A 20799-nucleotide genomic window follows, 5' to 3' on the forward strand; every position below is an offset into this window, starting at 1 on the left:
GAGAAAAAACCCAACTAGTTTGTATGGATAATACCAGTGGTAGATCCCTTCTGTCACCATATGAATCTGTAAGATGGAAGACAGAAAACAGAAGGGTAAAGGCAGATCAGGGACAGAGTGATGATGAAAAGAGGCATAAAAAAGGAATAGATTTAAAGAATGAGAGAAGACCAATACGATTGTAATTGTATTCCTGTTCAAAGGATCAGCTTCCAGCCCTGAGCATGACGAACACCATGATGTTAAGAGGAAAGCTTTTAGGACAGGGCTGATCTCTGCCAACCAACACAGAATAAAGGCACAAAAATGCAGTGTGGAACCGTGCAAGGCAAACTGACCCTGCTGTACTAAATGGTCTCTCTGTAACGCACTGCCAAGGGGTTTTAAGCTGAATGCTCGCTTTGGCTGCATCTGAGCCAACCAATTGCAGAGGAATTCTTTGCCACAGCTGCCTGTAGCAGAATGCCAGTGCCCTGCCCGCCGCGTGGGATTGATGGGGGATCCAGGGCAGGGAAGCTGCTGTGGCCACAGCCAGGAAACAGCCTGTTTGTCCTGCAGAATAGAGCGGTGTGTTGGCTCTGCATCAGCTGTACTTGGAGGAATGTGTGCTGTCAGTTTGTAGCCACATCGTCTCTGCAATGCCTCAGCCCTAAACACACCCAGGCTGGAACCAAATACTTCACACATGCTTGTACCTTCAGAGCTCTGCGCTGTGCGAGATCCCGGCTGGAGCCCTGAGGGGATAGATAACCTCCCTGATGGGGTTCTGGCTGCTGCATCGATCTTGGCTTGCTTTTGTCTTTTAGAGATGCATTTGTTTCATTTAGTGCCAGCCTCCTGAGTGGTGCAGGCTGAAGGCCACCCTCCTTATTCTGTACCCGGAGTCAGAGTGGTGGTGAGGAGTATTTCTTGGCAGCTCTAGGAAGTAAGTGGATTTACCTAATCTGCATTAGCAGATGAGCAAGATAAACAGAGATGGCTTTGGGGAGTACCCATTAACTAATGACACCCTGGGCTTGTTGTCCAGCTGCTGGGGAATGCCTTTGAGGTGCAGAGCTGAGGTAACTGTGGTATAACGTCTATAGGCTTTTTCCCAAAAAACACCAATTCCTGAAGAATTATAGAATCATTCAGGTTGGAAAGGACCATCGTGGTTCATCTGGCCCCACCTCCCTGCTCAAGCTGCATCATCCCGGAGCACATGGCACAGGACTGTGTCCAGATGGTTCTGGACCATCTCCAGGGAGGGAGACTCCCTGCCCTCCTAGGACAATCTGGGCAGTGCTCGGTCACTGCACAGGAAACAAACTCTTCCTCGTGTTCACGGGATCTTCCTGGGCAGCAGTTTCTGTCGGTTGCTTCTTGTCCTGGTGGTTTAGAACCACCGAGCAGAGCCTGGTCCATCTTCTCAGCACAACTCCCCCCTTTAGATATCGATACCCCCTTTAGATGTGGGTAAGGTCCTCTCTCAATTGTCTCTTGAGACTGAAGAGGCCGAGCTCCCGCAGCCTTGCCTTGGAAAAGAGCTGCTCTGGCCCCTTCGGCACCTTTGTTGGCTGGACAGGCAGGACCAGAGAATGTTTATTCTGGCTTGTTATTGAATTGAAAAAATAGTTATTTCCTTGGTAGGAGCGCTGTGCCGCCTCCGCGGTGCCCCCGCCGGTCCCGGGGCTCGCAGGGCGCGGTGCGGCTCGCCCTGCTGGGGCTGCACCGTGACGTGTATCTGACGTCACGCTGCCGTGACGTCACACCGGCCCGGCGGGTCCCGCACACCGCCCGCCATGCGCCGGGCGCTGCCACCGCTCCGTGCCCTGCGCGGGCTCGCACGGGCGCTCTGCGGGGGCGACAGCGCGGTGAGCGGGGTGGGGGACAGCGAGGGGAGGGAGACAGCGCGGGGGGGACAGCGAGGGGAGCGGGGACAGCGCGGTGAACGGCACGGGGAGACAGCGGGGGCAGCGAGGGGACAGCGGGGGGAGAGGGGCGGGGACAGCGAGGGAAGCGGGGACAGCAAGGACAGCGAGGGGAGCGGCACGGAGGGACAGCGGGGAGAGTGTGGGGAGCGGGGACAGCGAGGGGAGTGGGGACAGCGGAGGGACAGAGCAGGGAGAGCGAAAGGAGCGGGGGGACAACGGGAGGAGCGGGGGGACCGGGCGGGACCCGCTGCTTCAGCGAAACGGACCGAAAGCGAAAGCGGTGCGGGAGCGCGGGCGGGATGGGGACGGGGCCGAGGCTCGGCCGGGGATCGGGATGGGGATGGGGATCGGGCCGGGGATGCCCGCGGCGATCTCGCTCTCCCGGGACGCCTCGAGGGCTCTCCCGGGCAGTGCCGGCAGAACTCCCGTCCCAGCGCCGCGTCCCCCCGCGGTGTTACGGGGGAACAGGGGACAGTCGCTTCCACCAGCGCGGGCTCCATCCGAGCTCTCCTGTCGCCAACAGCGTGTTTCTTTAGGGTCAAAAGGGAAAAAAAAGCTTTGGACTTCATTACTTCCCTGCTGGATATAGGCTCAGTTCCTTCCTTAGTGCTTTTTTCTGCATGATTAGCAAAATAATTTTTTTTTGCTAGTGTTGTTCACTGTAAAGTTCTGGCTTGTAACGTACCATGCATCCGTTATACAGTGTGGAGACAAGGACTGCAGGGGGTTTGTTCTAAAGGAGAGGCTGACCATTCTGTAGAAGAGAAAGGAGAGGGCTTCAGGGGGAGTTCTTGCATGTAAAACTGAACAGCACACCCAGACTAATTTAAATGAATTATAATGTGATATATTTACGGCATTGACTTCATTACATCAGGGTCTGCAGGGGAGTGTGCTCAACCTCGGGGTTTGCAGCTGTTGGAGTGCCCTGGGTTTGGAAGGGGCAGCAGCGCCATGGTGGCTGTGCCAGCGGTGACAGTGGCACTGTCCCAGGGCTGTGCCCAGCTGCAGGGAAAATGTAGCAGGTGAATAATTGATGGGAAACAAAGTGCTGCTTAAATAGGCAAAAGGTCCTTCTTTCTCCCTGCAGAGGAAAGGCAGAGGGCTGGGTGTCTGTGGGTGTGTGCCCTGAGCTCCAACAGCAAAGGCTGTGCCGCTGCTGGGGCTGGAGTGTCCCTGGGCCTGCCCTCATCATGTTCTCTCCCTCAGCACTTAATTGCTCTTTCCCTCTTCATCAAACAGTGACAGAGGGGGGATTGTAAAGCCCAAAAGTCTTGGATCCCATTTTGGACTTAGAAGAGAAATGAACTTTAGATTATAGGTAATTTTTGTTCTGTCCAACCTGATTCATTAACAGTTTAATTGCTCAACAGTCCTCTCTCTGTCTCTACTCCCTGGGCTTATCAGCAGCTCATCTTTCTTGCTGCTCCTTGGCCTCATTCTTCTTCCCTGAACTGATGAAGTCCAGCTCTTACTTCCTCAAAGTCAGGCAAGGGGACACATTTTAGTCACTGAAGCAGCATCTCTGTTTAGGGAGGTGTTAACTTTACCAACAGGCATTAGTCTGCTGCATGTAAAGCTGGGAATCAGCTGGAGCCATGTGGAAGGAGCACAGCAGGTACCTGGCTGGAATCAAACCTGCTGTGGACAGAGAAGTGCAGGTGGCAGCAGGGAGAGTTTTAATATCTGAACTTTGTAAGGGAGGAGCCAAGTTCCAGATTTACCTAATGCTGAAATATTTACTGTTGTATATTTTGTTAGCATTCTGCTGAGGTCAAATCAATCAAAAGTGTGACTCTCTGGCACACAGCAGGTATTTTATACCTCTTTTGTCCAGTTTAACTTGACTTCTGATCTGAAACATTCTAGAACTATTTGAAAGGCATCGTGAGGCTCTATGCATAAGGCAAAGGGAGTTGTGCTCCTTGTGTCACAGCAGGCATTTCAGCACATGAATGTGTCTGTAAGGCATGTTAAGATGTGCAGAGTGAAGATCCCTTGCCCTATGTGGAGGTGCCTGTTCTCACTGGGCTGTGCCTGCTCTAAGCTCTGTCAAACACGTGTGAGTACAGGTGTGACTAATTGTGCTGGTTTAAAGGCAAACCAGCAGGAGGAAGGAAACCAACACAAGAGAGATTATAAGTCAGAGGTATAATTTAATAACAAGATTACAATAAATGCAATGATACAAAGAGAAATTGGGTTTAACCCACAAACCCCAGCAGTATAACCCAGCCCCCTGGGGCACAAACACAGTGGGGTTTGGTGGCCCCTGTGCTGAGCCCCACGTGGTTCCTTCAAGTCCAAAGCAAAAGGAGGTGAAAAACATGTTGGTGCAGATGATGGCACAGTCTAGTGGAGAGTGGTGGGCTCCTCCTGTCCAGGTTCTGCTCCTCCTCTGGATCCGACGAAATGGTCCGAGAAGTCCCAAAGACCCCAAGATTGTCTGCCCTCAGGTGCAGGTGGGAGCCCCCAGTGCCTCCCCCAGGGCAGGGAGTTCCACACTGGGGGATCTGACTCTGGGATAAAGTCAGGGGGGATTTTGGAATGGTTGCTGGCCCATGAGCAGAACTGAGCCCTCAGGTGGGTGTGGAGGTGCCAAGGACTCCCTGCAGGGAAGTTCTCCCAGCTCCTCTGCCAGGCTTCTTTCCCAGCCAGCTCCCAGCCTGAGGGCTCAGGTGTGTCCTGGGCAGCTGCTGCCAATGGGCCATTGGTAACAGTTGCTGGGCAATGGCCCAGAGTGTGAAGGTCAAGTAAAAACTACTGATCCCAGTTATGGGGACGAAACTGGAATGCTTTATTGAACACTTGATCACAATTTAAGGTTTCACGGAAACACCTGCTTATAGGGAGGAAGGGTTATGGTAATCCAGAGAGGGTTTATTTTAATTTGGGAATTACACAATTCTTGCTAAGTTACAGAAACAGTCACTGATTGTAATCTCTGGGATTTATGGAGGGAAGAGAGCAAGGGATTAAAGCATTGTCTGATAACATACGTTTCAGAGTTCTTTCTTAAGGCAAGAGACAACTTATATACACAAGCAGAGCCAAAACAGACATTCTCTGTCTTTGGCAATGAAATTTCTCTCAGCTTTTGTTGACTAAGGTTCCCTGCCTAAGTCATTATTTTTCTTGCTGTTGGAATCGATATTTTTTGTCCCTGACAACAGAGGGTTTAGAATACCCAGCTTTGGTCACACCCAAACAGTGATAAACTGGTCCCACCTGCTGAACTGGGGCACTGATGTCTTCTTTCTTTTCAACTCCTGACAGCTCAGTGCACTGCCCTCCTTTGGGTTCCTCTTTGACATCGATGGTGTGCTGGTGCGAGGGAAGACTCCAATCCCTGCTGCCAGAACAGCCTTTCAGAAGCTCGTGAACTCTCAGGGACAGTTCTTGGTGCCTGTGGTGTTTGTCACCAATGCAGGGAATTGCCTTCGCCAGAGGAAAGCTGACCAGTTGTCTGATCTACTGGGAGTTCCAGTGAGTAGCTGAAATCCTGTTTATTTATTACGTTGAATGTGTCAAATGTATCATCTTCCATTTAGTCAGTTCTGGTTTTCCCTTAAGCCCCTTGAAATGCTTTGCTGGAGGTATTAAGGCGTAAAAAATACTGTCCAAAGCTAATGGCATTTCCTTTAGTAAAGGTACTGATTTTCCCAGGGATAAAGCTGATTGTATTTCTCTGCAAAGGTGATAGATAAGTAGTGATTCATAAGGGCATCATTCCAGGATAATAATCTTGCTGGTTTATACCTATCCTATTGAAGGAGTGGGGATATGTAAAGTAAAAGGTGATTTTCTGGCACAATTAAATCAGTGCTGCAGTCTAGGAAAGGGCCCACAACTGGAACTGGGGCAGTTCTGATTCCTTTTCCCTATTTGTTTTCCAAATGAATTCGGTGATTCTGTAAAACCCAGAGAGAAAACTTTGTGCTCATGTTGAAAAGAATAATTCTGGAAGCTGAAAGGGGTCTGTGCATGACAATGCAGGAATGTATTTTTTTGAAATGTACCTTTTTCTGGCATATTATCAATAAGCCATTTGTGAAACTTGGGATAAAATGCTGTGATAGGGGTTTAGGTGCATCAATATGATTGTTTTGTTCCTTAGAACTTGTCCCATTTGTTAATTGAATCTGTGTATTAATAACTTCTCTGAAAAACAATCGACTCCTTTTGTTTTTAAATCCCCAACAGATTTCCCAAGATCAGGTGATGATGTCACACAGTCCCCTGAGGATGTTCAAGCATTACCATGAGAAATGTGTCCTGGTGTCTGGACAAGGGCCCCTGCTTGATATTGCCCAAGAGTATCTTTAAAAAAAAATGAAAACCCAATGACTTTCTGTCAAAATGCTGGCCTTAATCAAGTTCAGGAGATCCTGTGGATCAAGGGAAGACCAAATATTTCAACCCTACAAATGCAGGAATAAGTAGTAAATGGCAGTTCTTACTATGATGTTACATTTATGTTTTGAATGTGGTTGGTGTGCTGCTATTTGCTTCACTTTGTTGTGTCTGTTTTGAGTGAGGAAAAAGAGAATTTTATTTTTTGACTCACATGCAAATGACATTTTAGCCCACAGGGTTTGTGCTCCCTTGAGGATGAGCCCCTGGCATTCTGTCTGTTATTTTTCACATTTACTTTTATCTCAGTGGCTCAAGATTTATTTGTAAACATGTCATTGTAACCACCATCTAGAATAAAACTACACTTGAATATTTTGGCACTTCTAAACTAACTGCCCAAAAGAACTTGAATTATGTTGATGTAATGGTGGTGTCAAAGTTTCAACTGTAAGTTAATAACCTGAGCTTTTGCATAATCTTTGCTCATATTCCAGTAATTCTCTTCTGCATTTTTTTTGAGTTTTTCATTTAAGTTGGTGCAAATTTTAAGTTGTAAAAAATACGTATGCAACCTTTAAGTATGAGCTCTATTTCAAATACAAAGATGAGGAAAAGGTACCAAAGGAACTTTGCAGGTAACTGTCAGAATTTGGTACGCTTGGCTAAGAGTCCATTCCAAGCCTGAACACAAACAGCCCAACCTTGGTCTCCTGTTTCCCTCTGTGGGGTGATCACCTTTCTCTCTCACAGGAGAAAGGTCAGTCTTTGATGGTGCTTTCATTCTGACTAATTTGCTTTACCACATCAGCTGCCTCTGTTCAGATTGTTCAAATGGAATTGCCAGTTTTGCCAATCCTTCCCTGTGAGCAGTTCTTTGTCCTTAACTGTGCCCAGCCTTGGTTTCTGCCAGCCCGTCACCGTCGAGGCGCTGCGGGAGCAGCACCCGCTGCTCGATGCCGTGGACCATGACAGGACACCCAGCGTGCTGGTGAGTGTATCTTCTGCTTTTAAAGCTGTTGGTGTGCTCATTGCATGGCATTCTATAGCTGGGGTCAATATTTAACTGCCAGGTCAATGCTGCCGGGCTTACATTGTGTTTTGACTTTGCTTTTCTCTGCTTCCTTATTTGTTTTATTACAACATTTTCAAGAACAACTCTGTATTTTTCTCTCAGGGATAATTCTTTAACCCAGTCTTTGATTTTGTAACTTACTGTAGTGGGAAAATTTATAATCTAATACATACACCTAATTCAAAATCTGTCTTGGAAAGCTGATAAGCTTCTTCAGATGTGTGGAAGATAACATAGATTTTCCTTCAGTATGGGATTGTGTTGGTATTGGTTATAGGCTGTGATTGTAAATCAATACTTTGCAGATAATTAATTTCACTCCAAGGGATTCCCTGTGTTGTTTATACCATTATTTAAACATATTTGAATGTTAACAGTGTGTACAGTTTGGTTTCAACTGCACTGTGCAGAATTTCAAGGAGAAGTGACTCCATGCCCAGTAAACCCCTATGTGGACTGTGCATGCCCAGGGCAGTCTGTGGGGTGGGTGTTGCTCAGACATTCCCAGTGGCTCGCAGAGTCCAGGGCTCAGCTGCATCGCCTTCTGCTGAGCTTCTCCACCCTGTGTGTAGGGAAGGTCAGGAACCTGCTAATGTCTTTGGCACTGCAGAGAGTAAATAATGATGTGCAAACTCTGAATTGTTTAGCAAATGTGTTTTTCTGTGTTAGCAGTGTTAAAGAAATACACCTCAAAACCTATTTTTCAAATAACCTGATAATACCAGAGGCCTCTTGCTGCTGTGGAAAATTAAACATCCCCACTTTGACACACAAGTGAGTTAACCCAGTGGAGTTTGCAGGTGGTTCAGAGGCAGCTCAGCTGCAGCAGGAGGCTCATGCATGCCCAGCACAGTGCCCTGCCTGCTGTCCCTGGGCAGAGCTGTCCCTGGGCAGGGGTGTCCCTGCAGAGCTGTCCCTGTGCAGAGCTGTCCCTGCAGAACTGTCTCTGCAGAGTGACACAGAGCTGTCCCTGGGCAGGGCTGTCCCTGTGCAGAGCTGTCCCTGGGCAGAGCTGTCCCTGGGCAGGGGTGTCCCTGTGCAGAGCTGTCCCTGTGCAGAGCTGTCCCTGGGCAGGGGTGTTCCTGCAGAGCTGTCCCTGTGCAGAGCTGTCCCTGCAGACTGGCACAGAGCTGTCCCTGTGCAGAGCTGTCCCTGTGCAGAGCTGTCCCTGGGCAGAGCTGTCCCTGGGCAGGGGTGTCCCTGTGCAGAGCTGTCCCTGGGCAGAGCTGTCCCTGGGCAGGGGTGTTCCTGCAGAGCTGTCCCTGTGCAGAGCTGTCCCTGCAGACTGGCACAGAGCTGTCCCTGGGCAGAGCTGTCCCTGTGCAGAGCTGTCCCTGGGCAGGGGTGTTCCTGCAGAGCTGTCCCTGTGCAGAGCTGTCCCTGCAGACTGGCACAGAGCTGTCCCTGGGCAGAGCTGTCCCTGCAGAACTGTCTCTGCAGAGTGACACAGAGCTGTCCCTGGGCAGGGGTGTCCCTGTGCAGAGCTGTCCCTGGGCAGAACTGTCCCTGGGCAGAGCTGTCCCTGTGCAGAGCTGTCCCTGCAGACTGGCACAGAGCTGTCCCTGGGCAGGGCTGTCCTTGGGCAGAGTGACATAGAGTTGTACCTGGGCAAAGCTGTCCCTGCAGACTGGCACAGAGCAAAGCAGAGAGCCCTCCTGTCACTGCTGCTGGAGGCAGCTCTGCCAGCTCTACTTGAGTTTATTCTGTTCCAAATAGTAGTAGATGTTTAATCTTGTGGAAAACTTTCACTTTTTTCTTATTGCAGTCCCCCTCTGCTGTGGAGCTTCCCAAGATTGAGGGTCAGTTGTCTTTATTGAACTTGCAACTATCCATTAATAGGTGACATATCTTTATTGTGCTTTATAATCAGAAATTACTTTTAGATTGTTGGGCACTTTGGAAATTTGCCTGAGACAATTCTAAAATGTGTTTGTTAATGACATCTACCATTCATTTGGAATGCACCACGTGTGGTAAAGCTGGTTTTTAATGAGGGCAGTTTTCAGTCATGTGTTTTTGAAGTTTCAAAAGTCTCCTTTCCTTTTCCTCTGCCTTTAACAGGGTCTTGGTGCCTTCCTTTCTAAAATGAGGAATGAATTGACGTGTTCAGAAATAATTGGCCCAGTCCTTACAAGTAGTCAGGATGGTCAATGCAGAGCTGAAGTGTGAGAAGCATCTTGTTTCAGCAAATTGCATTCAGTCTCAGCTGAACTACAGGAAAGCAGAAACTGGACTTTAGGATTAAAAAAAATCCCTGTCAGATTATTGCTGGAGGCCAGAAAAATGTTTAAAAACAACATTCCAGTTTTGTTCTAAGATGAACAAAATAACATCTCTGATGGATGACTTAAATACTGTATATAAACATAGAATTTACAAAGGTGTGGAAGACTTAGAAATACAATTTAAAAGTTAATATTTTGGGGAGCTCTGGAGAAACAGTTAATAAAAAAAATTGGTTCCTAAACCTGTACATTTTGCAGTGGGGTCTTGTTACTACTGAGATTTTCTGTGAATGGATGGGTATGTTATACATTAAACATTAATACCTAAATTAAAGTCAATGTGAGTGTATGATCAGTTCATGGTTATATTAAATTACCTGTTCAGTCTCTTTAGACCAAGTGTCAGAGCTTGGGTGCCCTGTTAGCAGTTCCCTGACTCTGCTCTGTAACTCTGGTTCTCACAGCTGTGGTGTTGTTTGGAGAGCCAGTCAGGTGGGAAACTAGCCTGCAGCTGATCATAGATGTTCTGCTGACCAGTGGCTATCCTGGAAATCCCTATCACCATGAGAACTACCCCCACATCCCTGTGCTTGCCTGTAACATGGACCTGATGTGGGTGGCAGAGGCACAGTCCCCAAGGTAAGTGCTTTATAACCTGTGTGGATTGGGATCTGCTTGGCATTTCCTTATCTCTCCAGTAAAATTCAGTAATGCTGGAACCCCAAGTGTTTGGTGCAGCCTCACAGCAGCTCTTGGCTCTGACTGCAGTGTCTCTGAGCAGTGCACTTTCAGCTGATGCTGCCTTATTGCTCTCTGCATTATTGCATCCAGGAAACCAGTTACTCAAGAGAAAAACTGCTTTTAAGCTCTAAGCCCTTTTGTTTCCTCACTCCCAGAAGAGTGAGGGGGAAGAGGTTTTTGCCTGAGGGCCTCAGAGTCTCAGTTCAAAGGCAAAAATGAAAAAAATTATCAAGGCCATTGTTTGATTTCATTAGGTCCTCCTTTGGTATTTCTCTTTTCCACCCCTCATTCCTGATCGGGTTAAGAGCTGACCCTGCTGGTTGAAAGCAGAGAGTGGTTTTGAGCTGAGGACAATGCAGGGAGCTCCTTAAGGAACATCAGAGGAACGAGTAGAACACACAGAACCAGGTGGCACCACCTCTCAGAGTGGTTTTGTTCGATTTTGCTTTCAGTGGAAGGTAGTTCAATAGTTTTGTTTCCCCTCCCTTCCCCTCAGTCTATAATTTGAACATATGCTGGAATAGAAACTTGTTGTTGTGACTTGATTGCTGCCTCAGCCCTGGGTCAGAGGTTTCTCAGATGCCCCTCCCTGGAAGCAAAGGCTCACTCTAATGAGGTTATGGTTTCATGTGATGGTTTCACACTAGAGTAAGGCAGGACATCTACAGGGAGCAAATTTAAAATTACAGAAATGAGTTGTGCTGTCCCAATAATGTGGTTTTATTGTGGTGTTTGTTGTTGAGCAAATCAGCCCTTTGTTTCCAGTGAAATAACTGCAGAACTGTTCCATGCTGTATGATTTATTCCTAAAGAAATCCTGAACTGAAAAAGCCTTGTTTGGGTTTCTTTATCTTTGCTTAATGTGATTTGATTTGTTTTTATCTCTGTGTAGGTTTGGGCACGGGACATTCATGGTTTGTCTGGAGAACATTTACAAGAAGATCACTGGCCGGGAGCTGAAGTACGAGGCGCTGGTAGGCAAACCCAGCAGGGTCACCTACCAGTATGCAGAGCAGCTGCTGCGAGCCCAGGCTGGGCACAGGCACTGGCACCAGCCCATCCACACCCTCTATGCCGTAGGGTAAGGCCTTAGTTTGAGGGAAACCCAAATGTTCACCAAGACCAGAGGAGAGGATTCCTCCTCAATAACTACATCACCCCTTATTACATTAAAAACCCCTTTAATTAGAAAATGTATATAAGAAGGATAACTGTTCTTAACTACTATATATAGATACAGATACAACTATAAACAGACCAGAGCAAACTATTCCCCCAGCACAAAAAAAAACCAACCCCCAAAAGCTGCAGGTTCCTGCTGGTGCAGTTATATTTATGGACAGTGGCAGTGTCACACCTCAGCCACGAGGTGAATCCTCGGTCTGTTCCCAGCGAGGCAGAGACAAGGGGTGTGTGACTCATGTGGGGCAGGATGGAGCCTTTCCCATGGGGGAAGAGCAAACTCTCTCTCCTTGTCCTCTGTTCAAAGGAAGGAAATGCTGGGAATTGAGGAGTGGTGGGAATTCCCAGAAATCTCCTTGCAGTCCAAGTTGGTCCCCAGGAAAAGATCTGCAGTGTGTCCCAAAGCAGCTGTGACCCTCCTCTCTCTCTGGAGCTCAGGGTGCCCAGAGATGGAGGGAGGAAGGCAAAGAGCAGAACCAGAAGGAGCTCTCACCAGCTCAGCAAACAGTGGCTCTCCCCCAGCAGCTGCCCAAAATGAAGTGAAGCAGCACCCAGGAAAAGCCTCTCCCCCTCCCAGGTGCTGGGGGTCTGTTTCTCACCTCCACCCCTCCATTAAGTTGGAATATGGAGATACCAACCACTCCTTTGTTCTCAGTCCTGGCACTTCAACACCCAAAACCTTTGTGTTGGTAGGGTGAGAAAAATTCCCTGAAGGACCCCTCTCCACACACCCCTTTCTGTGTTTGAACCTTTGACAGGTAAGCTGTGCTGAGCCCAAGGAGCACAGCAGGCACTTAATTAACAGGGAAAACGCACAACTCCCCCCGGCTTGTTCTCCCACACCATTGTGACCACCCAACAGTCTCGGTGCTGTGGTGTGTTTTTTGTTTCTAATCTTTAGAATTAATAACACTTTGCTCTTGTTATGTGCAGTTTCTATAGAAGCACAAAAAGTGGTTTCTGTGGAATAAGATTTCTTCAGATTATTTATTTATTAATTTCTGTGGTGAGTTGTGTAAATCTAACAAAAAGCATTCACCTGGGTGCTTGTGTTTTTAAGTTTACTGGTATAACATCAACTGGCTTTGAGTAAATGACAGTTGTTAGGGAATGTAGAGCTTGAATTTGTCTGTGAGGTCATTAAGTTTGGTCATATGCTACTGTGTGTGCTGTCACATCACAGAATCCTATTCATACAAAGAGATAGAGCAGCATTGTATTAAACACTGTTCCAGAAGCTCCAGGATGTTTAGAAATATAATAAGCTCATTCATGGACTGCTCATACCTATCCTTGATTTTCCCTCCCACAATGTGTAGTGTCAGTCTGGAGAGTGACTCATTTTCATCCTGTCACACTCCATGGCAATGGTGTAACAGAAGAGCTGTGGGGCTGGAGTTCTCCCTGGCTGCAGAACTCCACATGAAGTTGTTAAAGTATAAACCAAACTGTAAACTGAAACTCTACAAGTGGGTTGGATCAAGGGTTGGACTTGATGATCTCAGAGGCCTCTTCCAACCCAGCTGATTCTGTGATTTTGTGAGTCCTTCACACATGGACATGTGGCAGCTGGAGCTGCCCTGCTGACTGAGCTTCCTTCTGTTTGCAGGGACAACCTCATGACTGATGTGTACGGTGCCAACCTCTACAACCGGTTCCTTGAGCAGAGCTCCGGGAGGGGCTCCAAGCCCCGTGTCCAGGCCAAGGTTTCTGCTGGCAGAGGCTCTGCTGCCCTGGCCCAGGAGGATGACAGGGACCCCAGCCTGGAGAGCCAGCTGGCAGCTGCAGGGGCTGCCCACTGCAGGTCTGTGCTGGTGTGCACAGGGGTGTATGATCCCCACGCCGCGGTGCCCGGCGGTGCCCAGGGCGGCCGCGCCCACTCTGTGTTCCACGGCCACAGGGACTTCAGCTTCGACCCGGGGCTGGTGCAGCCAGACCACATCGTGCCAGATGTTGATGCTGCTGTAGACCTGGTCTTCCAGCTGGAGAACTTTGCACCTAGTTGAGATGATGGGATTTCTTGAGGACCACTCAGTGCTCTGCTTTGCTTCCCAAAATACAAACTGTGCTTTACAACAGCACCACAACCTGCTGCCTTCTGAAATTTTTTAACTTCTAAATTAGTGCATTAGGTGTGTTTATTAGTAGTAGATACAGGTATATTAGAATGTTTAAGTATATTAAATATCAATAATACTTCTTCTAGTACTTCAAAATATGTAATTTCTGGCTTTAGTTGCCCTTTTGTTGTCTTCTTCATTATGTTTTGTATTTTAATAGCAATATTTCATAGTAGCCTATTCATGTTACTGGTCCTTAAATTCCCCCATGGCAGTATCTTCTTTTGTTTGCTGGAAGATTTACCCTGTAGGCATTTGGGACCTTGAGGATCTCAGAGTGTGGTGCTGGGGTCAGACAGTTTCAGAAGGGCTGGTACAGGACACAACATGGTGGGTATTCTGCAGGTGAGGAGAGCTCTCCCAAATCAGAGAGGAGTTCTAGTCTGTCCTACCTGGGACCTGCTCCCAAGAACCTGCTGCTGCCTTTCCTCCTGTTTGCCTGCCCTGGGCTCTGGGTCTGCTGCTGCTTCCCTGTGCCCTGGTGTGTGAAGCCTTCCCAGCACTGCCCAAGGAGGATGGGCAAAGCTGAGCTGGTACCCTGTGTGGGCACTGAGGCTGCTCCGAGCACAGTCTTGGTGTGTAAATCCTCCCCAGCACTGCCCAGGGAGGATGGGCAAGGCTGAGCTGGTACCCTGTGTGGGGCACTGAGGCTGCTCTGAGCACAGTTCTGGTGTGTAAATCCTCCCCAGCACTGCCCAGGGAGGATGGGCAAAGTTGTTCCCCTGTGTGGGCACTGAGGCTGCTCTGAGCACAGTCCTGCAAGCAAAGCAGCCACGACTGGGCACAAAATTGACCTTTCTGTCTTTGCCTTTCTATCTGCACTTTTTTTTTTTTTTTGAGGAATTGAGTCTTAGAAAGCTTTAGCAGTTTTGTTTCAGGTGTTTCTGGGGGTAGGACTTTGCCACTGGATGAGTGACTACTGCTTGGCCAAAAAGTGCCTCATGATTTACTTGAAGCCACTGTGGTAATTACCTGGCCTTTAGTGTAACATAGTTCATCTTGTGTCCATGTTATATGTTGTCTGGTTCATGGATTTTATAGTTGTTCATTTAAAAAAAAACAAACCAAAAAGTAATTTATTTGATTTTTTTTTGTAAAATATTTCTAAAGGTTTTCATCCAGGAGATGTGTCTGCAAACACTTCTGTGCTAATCAGCACTGCCAGACAGGTGGTGGCACAGGGGGAAATGCCTTCCTGGCCAACTTCTTCACTGCTCATCATCCCAAAAACATGACAACCCACACCATGAAGAGAACACTGCTGTGAAGGCACATTTTGGTGTGTTTTCCCTGTTTGCAAACCACTGTAACCCCCCCACTCCGCTGTCAGGATTGTTGATTTATCCCTCAGAATGTTTTGTAAGTGGTTTTCAACATATCACTGCTCTAAACATTTCCTGTTTCTTCACAGGGAAAGTATTTACAGCAGCACATTCTTGCCTTTTGATTGGTACAATAAACAGAATCTACCTATTCCTCTAGCACTTTCTGTAATACACCAAATATTTGCAAAGTATGCCAAGTCTTTCTGAGTGATGATTGTAATTTTGTACCATGTCAGGATGATTTGAAGGCACATTATTTCAGGACTAAAGTATGTACTTCAACTATGAGATTCAGTGAAACAAGGAATAAAAATGTTGGAAGAACAGCAGATGTTCAGTTTGTTTCTCCTTTAAAATTTAGAACACACTTGAACACTTAAAATGGTTTGGGAAGGAACTGTATATCTAGTTTTTAAATTTCATCCCTTATGGAAACTTTAAGGTGTGTATAGAAAGGACACTGTTGGTGCAGTAGACACTTGTGTTATACCAGGAGGCAAAGATTTTGGTGACATATCCTGAAAAAGAATTTTTTAAGGAAGGATTTGAGGTCTAGGGAATTACCATTGAAAAGAAGTATCATAAAACTGCACTGTAATTCCCAACATTTCCTGCTATGGCACTTTAAAATGAAATGTACTGATTCTTTTTTAGTAACAAGCTAAGATGTGGAAATCCTTGGAAGAAATCTCAATCTGTAGTATTGAAAAGGCAGATTTTTTTGCAGTTCTGAAGTAAAGCTGAGTTTAGTATAATGTTCTTTCCAATTACTCAGCTAAGAGTGAGATGAATTAATATATTAGGTAAGGAGAAGGCTATGTTAACATTTTCTCTCCTTTCCTTGACTGTCCTCTTACTTGGATTTTCACTGTTTCAGCTTTGACATTTGCCTCTTTGCAATGCTTGGTGTTTCCATGTGTTCTGCTCAGGGTCGGTCACAACACAGAGGGAGCTACTGGATGTTACAATAGTTCTTCTAAGTTCAGATGTCCTGTTGAAACACCTGAGTGACCAGGATGTGCAGAAGGTGGTCCCTGAAATCACACTTAAAAATACTTCTGAGCATCTTGGGGAAGATTCTTTTGAGCAGAACTTGTACTTTGTGAATGCTGTTTTTATTTTTGATACCTTTTGTTGGATTCAAACCAAAAAACATCTCAAACCTTCAAAAATACATCCCGTAAGTATTTTTGCTAATACAACACGTAGAGGATTTTAAACTACAGGCATGTATTGTCTTCACTGACATTGACATGTATTTTTCTTTAGAAACCTTTTTCAGTTAGAGAATGTGTGAGAGATTTTATGGAAAACAAATTTTCAGAGATCTCCTCTTGCACATAAAACCTCATAAGTTGCATTGCAAATGAATCATGTCAAAATGGAATACTCTGAAATGCAATTCAAGGAATTCCTACATATTCTACATTTATAAAACCTTTGTGCTGCACCTATTGATGTGTTATGGAATAATCTTGCCCTGCAGAGGCAGGGCAGGGAAAAGGTGGGAGCATCATGACCCTCTCCTGCCTCCTTTCTTTTCCTTTTCTCATCTTCCCCCCCCGCCCTTTTTCCCTTTTTCTTTTTTCACTTTTCCCCCTTCCCCCTCCCTTTCCCTTTTTCTCCTTCCCTTCCCCTCCTTTCCTCCCCTTTTTCCCTTCTTCTCCCTTCTTTACCCCCACTATTTTCCCTTTTACCCCCTTTCCCCTCTTCTTCTCCCTTCCCCCCCTTCTTCCCTTTTGTCCTAGTTCAGCAGGAGGGACCAGCTAACCCTGTGTGGGGGTGATCAAAGCTGTGTATTCTACCCCCTCTATTCATTCCCCAAGGTCAATGGGCCATTAGCAGCAGCTGCCCAGAGAGCCATTATCACCTTCACACCCAGCCTGAGGGGGGCGGAGCTGCTAATGGGCCATCAACAGCTCAACACCCCCTGGCTCCCAGAGTTAATCACCCATTGTGTGAGTCCCCGCCCAGGGGGAGGGACTGGGTGCTCCCTGAGGGTACATAAGTGGTGGGTAAGAAGATCTTGGGAACTTCTCGTTGGATCCAGAGCAGCAGCAGGACCTTGACAGGAGATCCCCGCTCTCGCCCAGACCACAGCCTTCGCCTGCACCAACAGGTTTTTCTTTTCCTTTTGCTCTGGACTTGGGGGAACTACAGGGGTCTCAGCACAAGGGCAAACAAACCCCCTTGGGTCTGTGCCCCAGGACACTGGGTTATACTGCTGGGGTTTTGTGAGTTGAAAGCAACTTCCCTTGTGTGTCAGTGTTGTTATTGTAATATTATTATTAAATTTTAGCTCTGACTTATAATCTCTCTTGTGGTGAGTTCATTTCCCCTGCTGGTTCACCTTTAAACCAGCACACCTTTCCCCCCCATTTTCTCTTTATTTTTTTCTTCTTTTTCTCCATCCTATCAGTAGTAAAATGTGAAGCCACTGCCCCAGGCAGCTCTCCAAGGCTCAGGGTGTTCCAGGTTCTCTGGCTCCATGGGCTGAATTCCAGCTTGGGCAGTGGCACCGTGAGCTTGGCAGGCCCTCAAAGAGCCACAACTTTACAAAGCAGGTGCAGAGTGTTCATTCCCCATTGTGGCATCTCCTCATTGGCACCCCTTCAAAACAAGTGCAAAGCCCTTGGGGAGTTTTTCCTGCCAGGGACTGTGCCCCAGTTCAGCAGGTGGGACCAGTTTATCCCTGTGTGGGTGTGACCAAAGCTGGGCATTCTAAACCCTCTGGGCCATTGCCCAGCAACTGGTACCAATGGCCCATTGGCAGCAGCTGCCCAGGGCACACCTGACCCCTCAGGCTGGGAGCTGACTGGGAAAGAAGCCTGGCAGAGGAGCTGGGAGAACTCCCCTGCAGGGAGTCCTTGGCACCTCCACACCCACCTGAGGGCTCAGCTCTGCTCATGGGCCAGCAACCATTCCAAAATCCCCCCTGACTTTATCCCAGAGTCAGATCCCCCAGTGTGGAACTCCCTGCCCTGGGGGAGGCACTGGGGGCTCCCACCTGCACCTGAGGGGAGACAATCTTGGGCTTTGGGGACTGGGGACCACTCATGGGATCCAGAGGCGGAGCAGACCCTGGACAGAAGGAGCCCACCACTCTCCACCAGACTGTGCCATCATCTGCACCAACAGGTTTTTCACCTCCTTTTGCTTTGGACTCAAGGGAACCACGTGGGGCTCAGCACAGGGGCCACCAAACCCCACTGTGTGCCCCAGGGGGCTGGGTTACACTGCTGGGGTTTTTGGGTTAAACCCAATTTCTCTTTGTATCATTGCATTTCTTGTAATATTGTTATTAAATTGTAACTCTGATTTATAATCTCTCTTGTGTTGGGTTCATTTCTCCTGCCAGGTTACCTTTAAACCAGCACAGACTGAAATGGTGCCCCTGGAGCCTGAGGGAGCTCAGTGTGCCAGTCTGAACCCCCTCCCTAGATACATTTACCCCCAAAACTGGCTGTAGATGGTTTCAAATTAATCAGAAGCACAGGGGGTTTAGTAAGAGCTGTGTTTCAGGATTTATGTGCTCTATGAAATTTTCTTTTTGGAGGCTTTTTCAGCACAAAAATAACGGGATGGATGAGCCACAGGTTTGAGTGAAAGGAGGGAAGGCCATGCAATGCAAACCTCTGGAGCATAAAGGGTTTGTCCCCTCTGGCTGCTGGATCTGCAGAGCTGGGACATGGTCACACTGTCCCAGCCCTGGGTTGGCAGAGCTTCAGTGGCAGCTGAACTTTGCCAGCCACTGAGTGCTGGTTAAAAGCAAGAATTCCATGTTGGGATCCCAGGGAACTGTTTTGTTCCCCATCCAGTCTCTCCAGGGATTAAAGGAAGGAAGAAACAGTGACCTGAACACACACAGAAGGCAGTTGCTGAGAGAGGTAGAAATCTCTCCTTCAGTGTCAGAGGGAAGAAGCTGAGCCTGCAGGAGTTCCTTGGGAACTCAGTGGTGTGCCTGAATGTTCTAGAACTTGAACAGAAATGGTCTTCATTGTGTGGTGTCACGGCATATCTTACACAGGCTGTACTAAAATCTTCCGTCTAGACAAGGATGAATTCTTGGGTGATGAAATATATCCTGTTTTCAACGTTGACAGAAACAGCCTGAACATTTAATTTTCAGAAAAGAGTGTGTTTTTATGGTCATTTCAGTGAATAAAATAAATCAGTGCAAATGCAGAACAGCACAGGGGGGGTTACTTTGTGCAATTAAAAGTTCTTCCCCTTGCACTGTGTTGAGCTTGTCTGCCAAGCTCAGAATGCAGTACTGGAATCAAGGACATGCCTTGCAGTTTAACACCCAGCAAGGTTTGCACAGGAGAATCTCCTCACCTCCTCCTGAACCAGCAGCAGCCCCTGTTCTGTGGGAAGAATCCCAGAAGTGGATTTTCAATAGGATTTGGGCCTGGTGTCTTGTTTTATGGAAGTGTACCTGGGAATGTGCTTCCTGATAGTTTAATAGCTAAATTCCTGACCACAGATGGGGAGAAAAAATATCCAGTGAATTTTGGCTATAAAAATTTGGGGGGGGTTTCGCAGGTACAAGCTACATGATGAAGACCAGTTGAGCTCACTAACAGCAAATGAAAAATGGTTGTAGCGTGTGTAGATCTCCTCCTGCATCCAAACTATTCCACATTGCTAGAGAATTCAAGGGAGAGTTCCTAGAAATGCAACTAAAGGCACTTCAAAGTGTTTGTCATATGCACTTATAATGAGCCACTAAGCAGCTGCCAGGATTGTTTTCCACAAGAAATTCAAGGTACCTGTTCATGGTATGGATTTCACTCCCCACACACAGAGGGGATGAGGCAGCACAGATCAGAGCAGGGGCTGGTTCTGTCCACATAACCCTTCATGAGTGGTTTGTTTTTGGGGTGCCCTGGGGGTATGTGGGCACACCTTGGTGGCCCCCATGGCACTCCCTGCACAGTCAGAACTGTGGAGGAGGCCCCAGGAACCAGCCATGGCACCAGGTGGTTCTGGTGCCACCACTGTGTCCCCACTGGGTCACACGAGGTGAGCACAGCCTGGCATTTGAGGGCTCACACTGCCCTACATGTTCTGTGCCAGGACTGGGCCACAGTAATGGTGGCATCACAGAAATGGAACCCAGCTTGCCCTAAACGGGTCCATTTTTCCTCCTATCACAGCTTTGGAATTCACAACGGACCAAAAAAATACACAGGAAATAAGTTGGGTTTTTTTCCCCACACAGATTTAGAAACTCTGGGACAGATGTGCAGAACACGTGGGAAATTAAAGGTCAATCCCTACCAAGAGTAGGTGCATGTTCAGCATGACACTTGCAGTATTTCTGTGTTAAACATGACACTTGCATTTGTCTGTGACAAATCATTTCTGTGTTAAACACAACACTTGCACTATTTGAGTGTTAAACACACAGTATTTCAGTGTTAAACACACAGTATTTCAGTGTTAAACACACAGTATTTCAGTGTTAAACACATACTTGCATCATTTCTGTGCTAAGCACACATTTGCATTATTTCTGTTAAGCACACACACATTATTTCTGTGTTAAACACACACATCATTCTGTGTTAAGCACACACTTGCATCCTTTCTGTGTTACATACAACACTTGCATCCTTTCTGTGTTAAGCACACACTTGCATCCTTTCTGTGTTACATACAACACTTGCATCCTTTCTGTGTTAAACACACACTTGCAATATTTCTGGGTAAAACACACTTACATCCTTTCTCTCTCACACCAGTTCTGCCCCACACTGTGCCCACCAGTGCCACGGATTTGAATGTTTCAGTAGCAAAGAATGTGTCATTCCAAGAGAATTAACTACCAAATTCAGCTCCACCACACTCCCTAAACCTCAG

At 47.3% G+C, this 20799-nt stretch overlaps 1 protein-coding gene across 1 annotated transcript; it reads left to right on the plus strand.

Annotated features, from left to right (window-relative positions):
• The first annotated feature begins 1762 nt into the window (after positions 1-1762).
• Positions 1763-15260, plus strand: LOC139669965 (haloacid dehalogenase-like hydrolase domain-containing 5). Its single transcript, XM_071550967.1, has 8 exons — positions 1763-1853; positions 5190-5399; positions 6117-6229; positions 7164-7257; positions 9107-9140; positions 10031-10205; positions 11200-11388; positions 13099-15260. The coding sequence occupies exons 1-8, from the start codon at positions 1782-1784 to the stop codon at positions 13493-13495; spliced, it is 1284 nt and encodes a 427-aa protein (XP_071407068.1). The 5' UTR covers positions 1763-1781; the 3' UTR covers positions 13496-15260.
• Positions 15261-20799: the final 5539 nt, after the last annotated feature.

This window comes from Pithys albifrons, chromosome 3 (genome assembly GCF_047495875.1).
Source record: "Pithys albifrons albifrons isolate INPA30051 chromosome 3, PitAlb_v1, whole genome shotgun sequence".
Taxonomy (NCBI): Eukaryota; Metazoa; Chordata; class Aves; order Passeriformes; family Thamnophilidae; genus Pithys; species Pithys albifrons.

Bases quoted from the DNA above. Each gene is read 5' to 3' on its own strand.
- LOC139669965 (XM_071550967.1), top strand. From the start codon at position 1,782: ATGCGCCGGGCGCTGCCACCGCTCCGTGCCCTGCGCGGGCTCGCACGG. The intron at 5,400-6,116 runs GTGAGTAGCTGA...AATCCCCAACAG, and splicing joins CTGATCTACTGGGAGTTCCA to ATTTCCCAAGATCAGGTGAT. The intron at 7,258-9,106 runs GTGAGTGTATCT...TTCTTATTGCAG, and splicing joins ACAGGACACCCAGCGTGCTG to TCCCCCTCTGCTGTGGAGCT.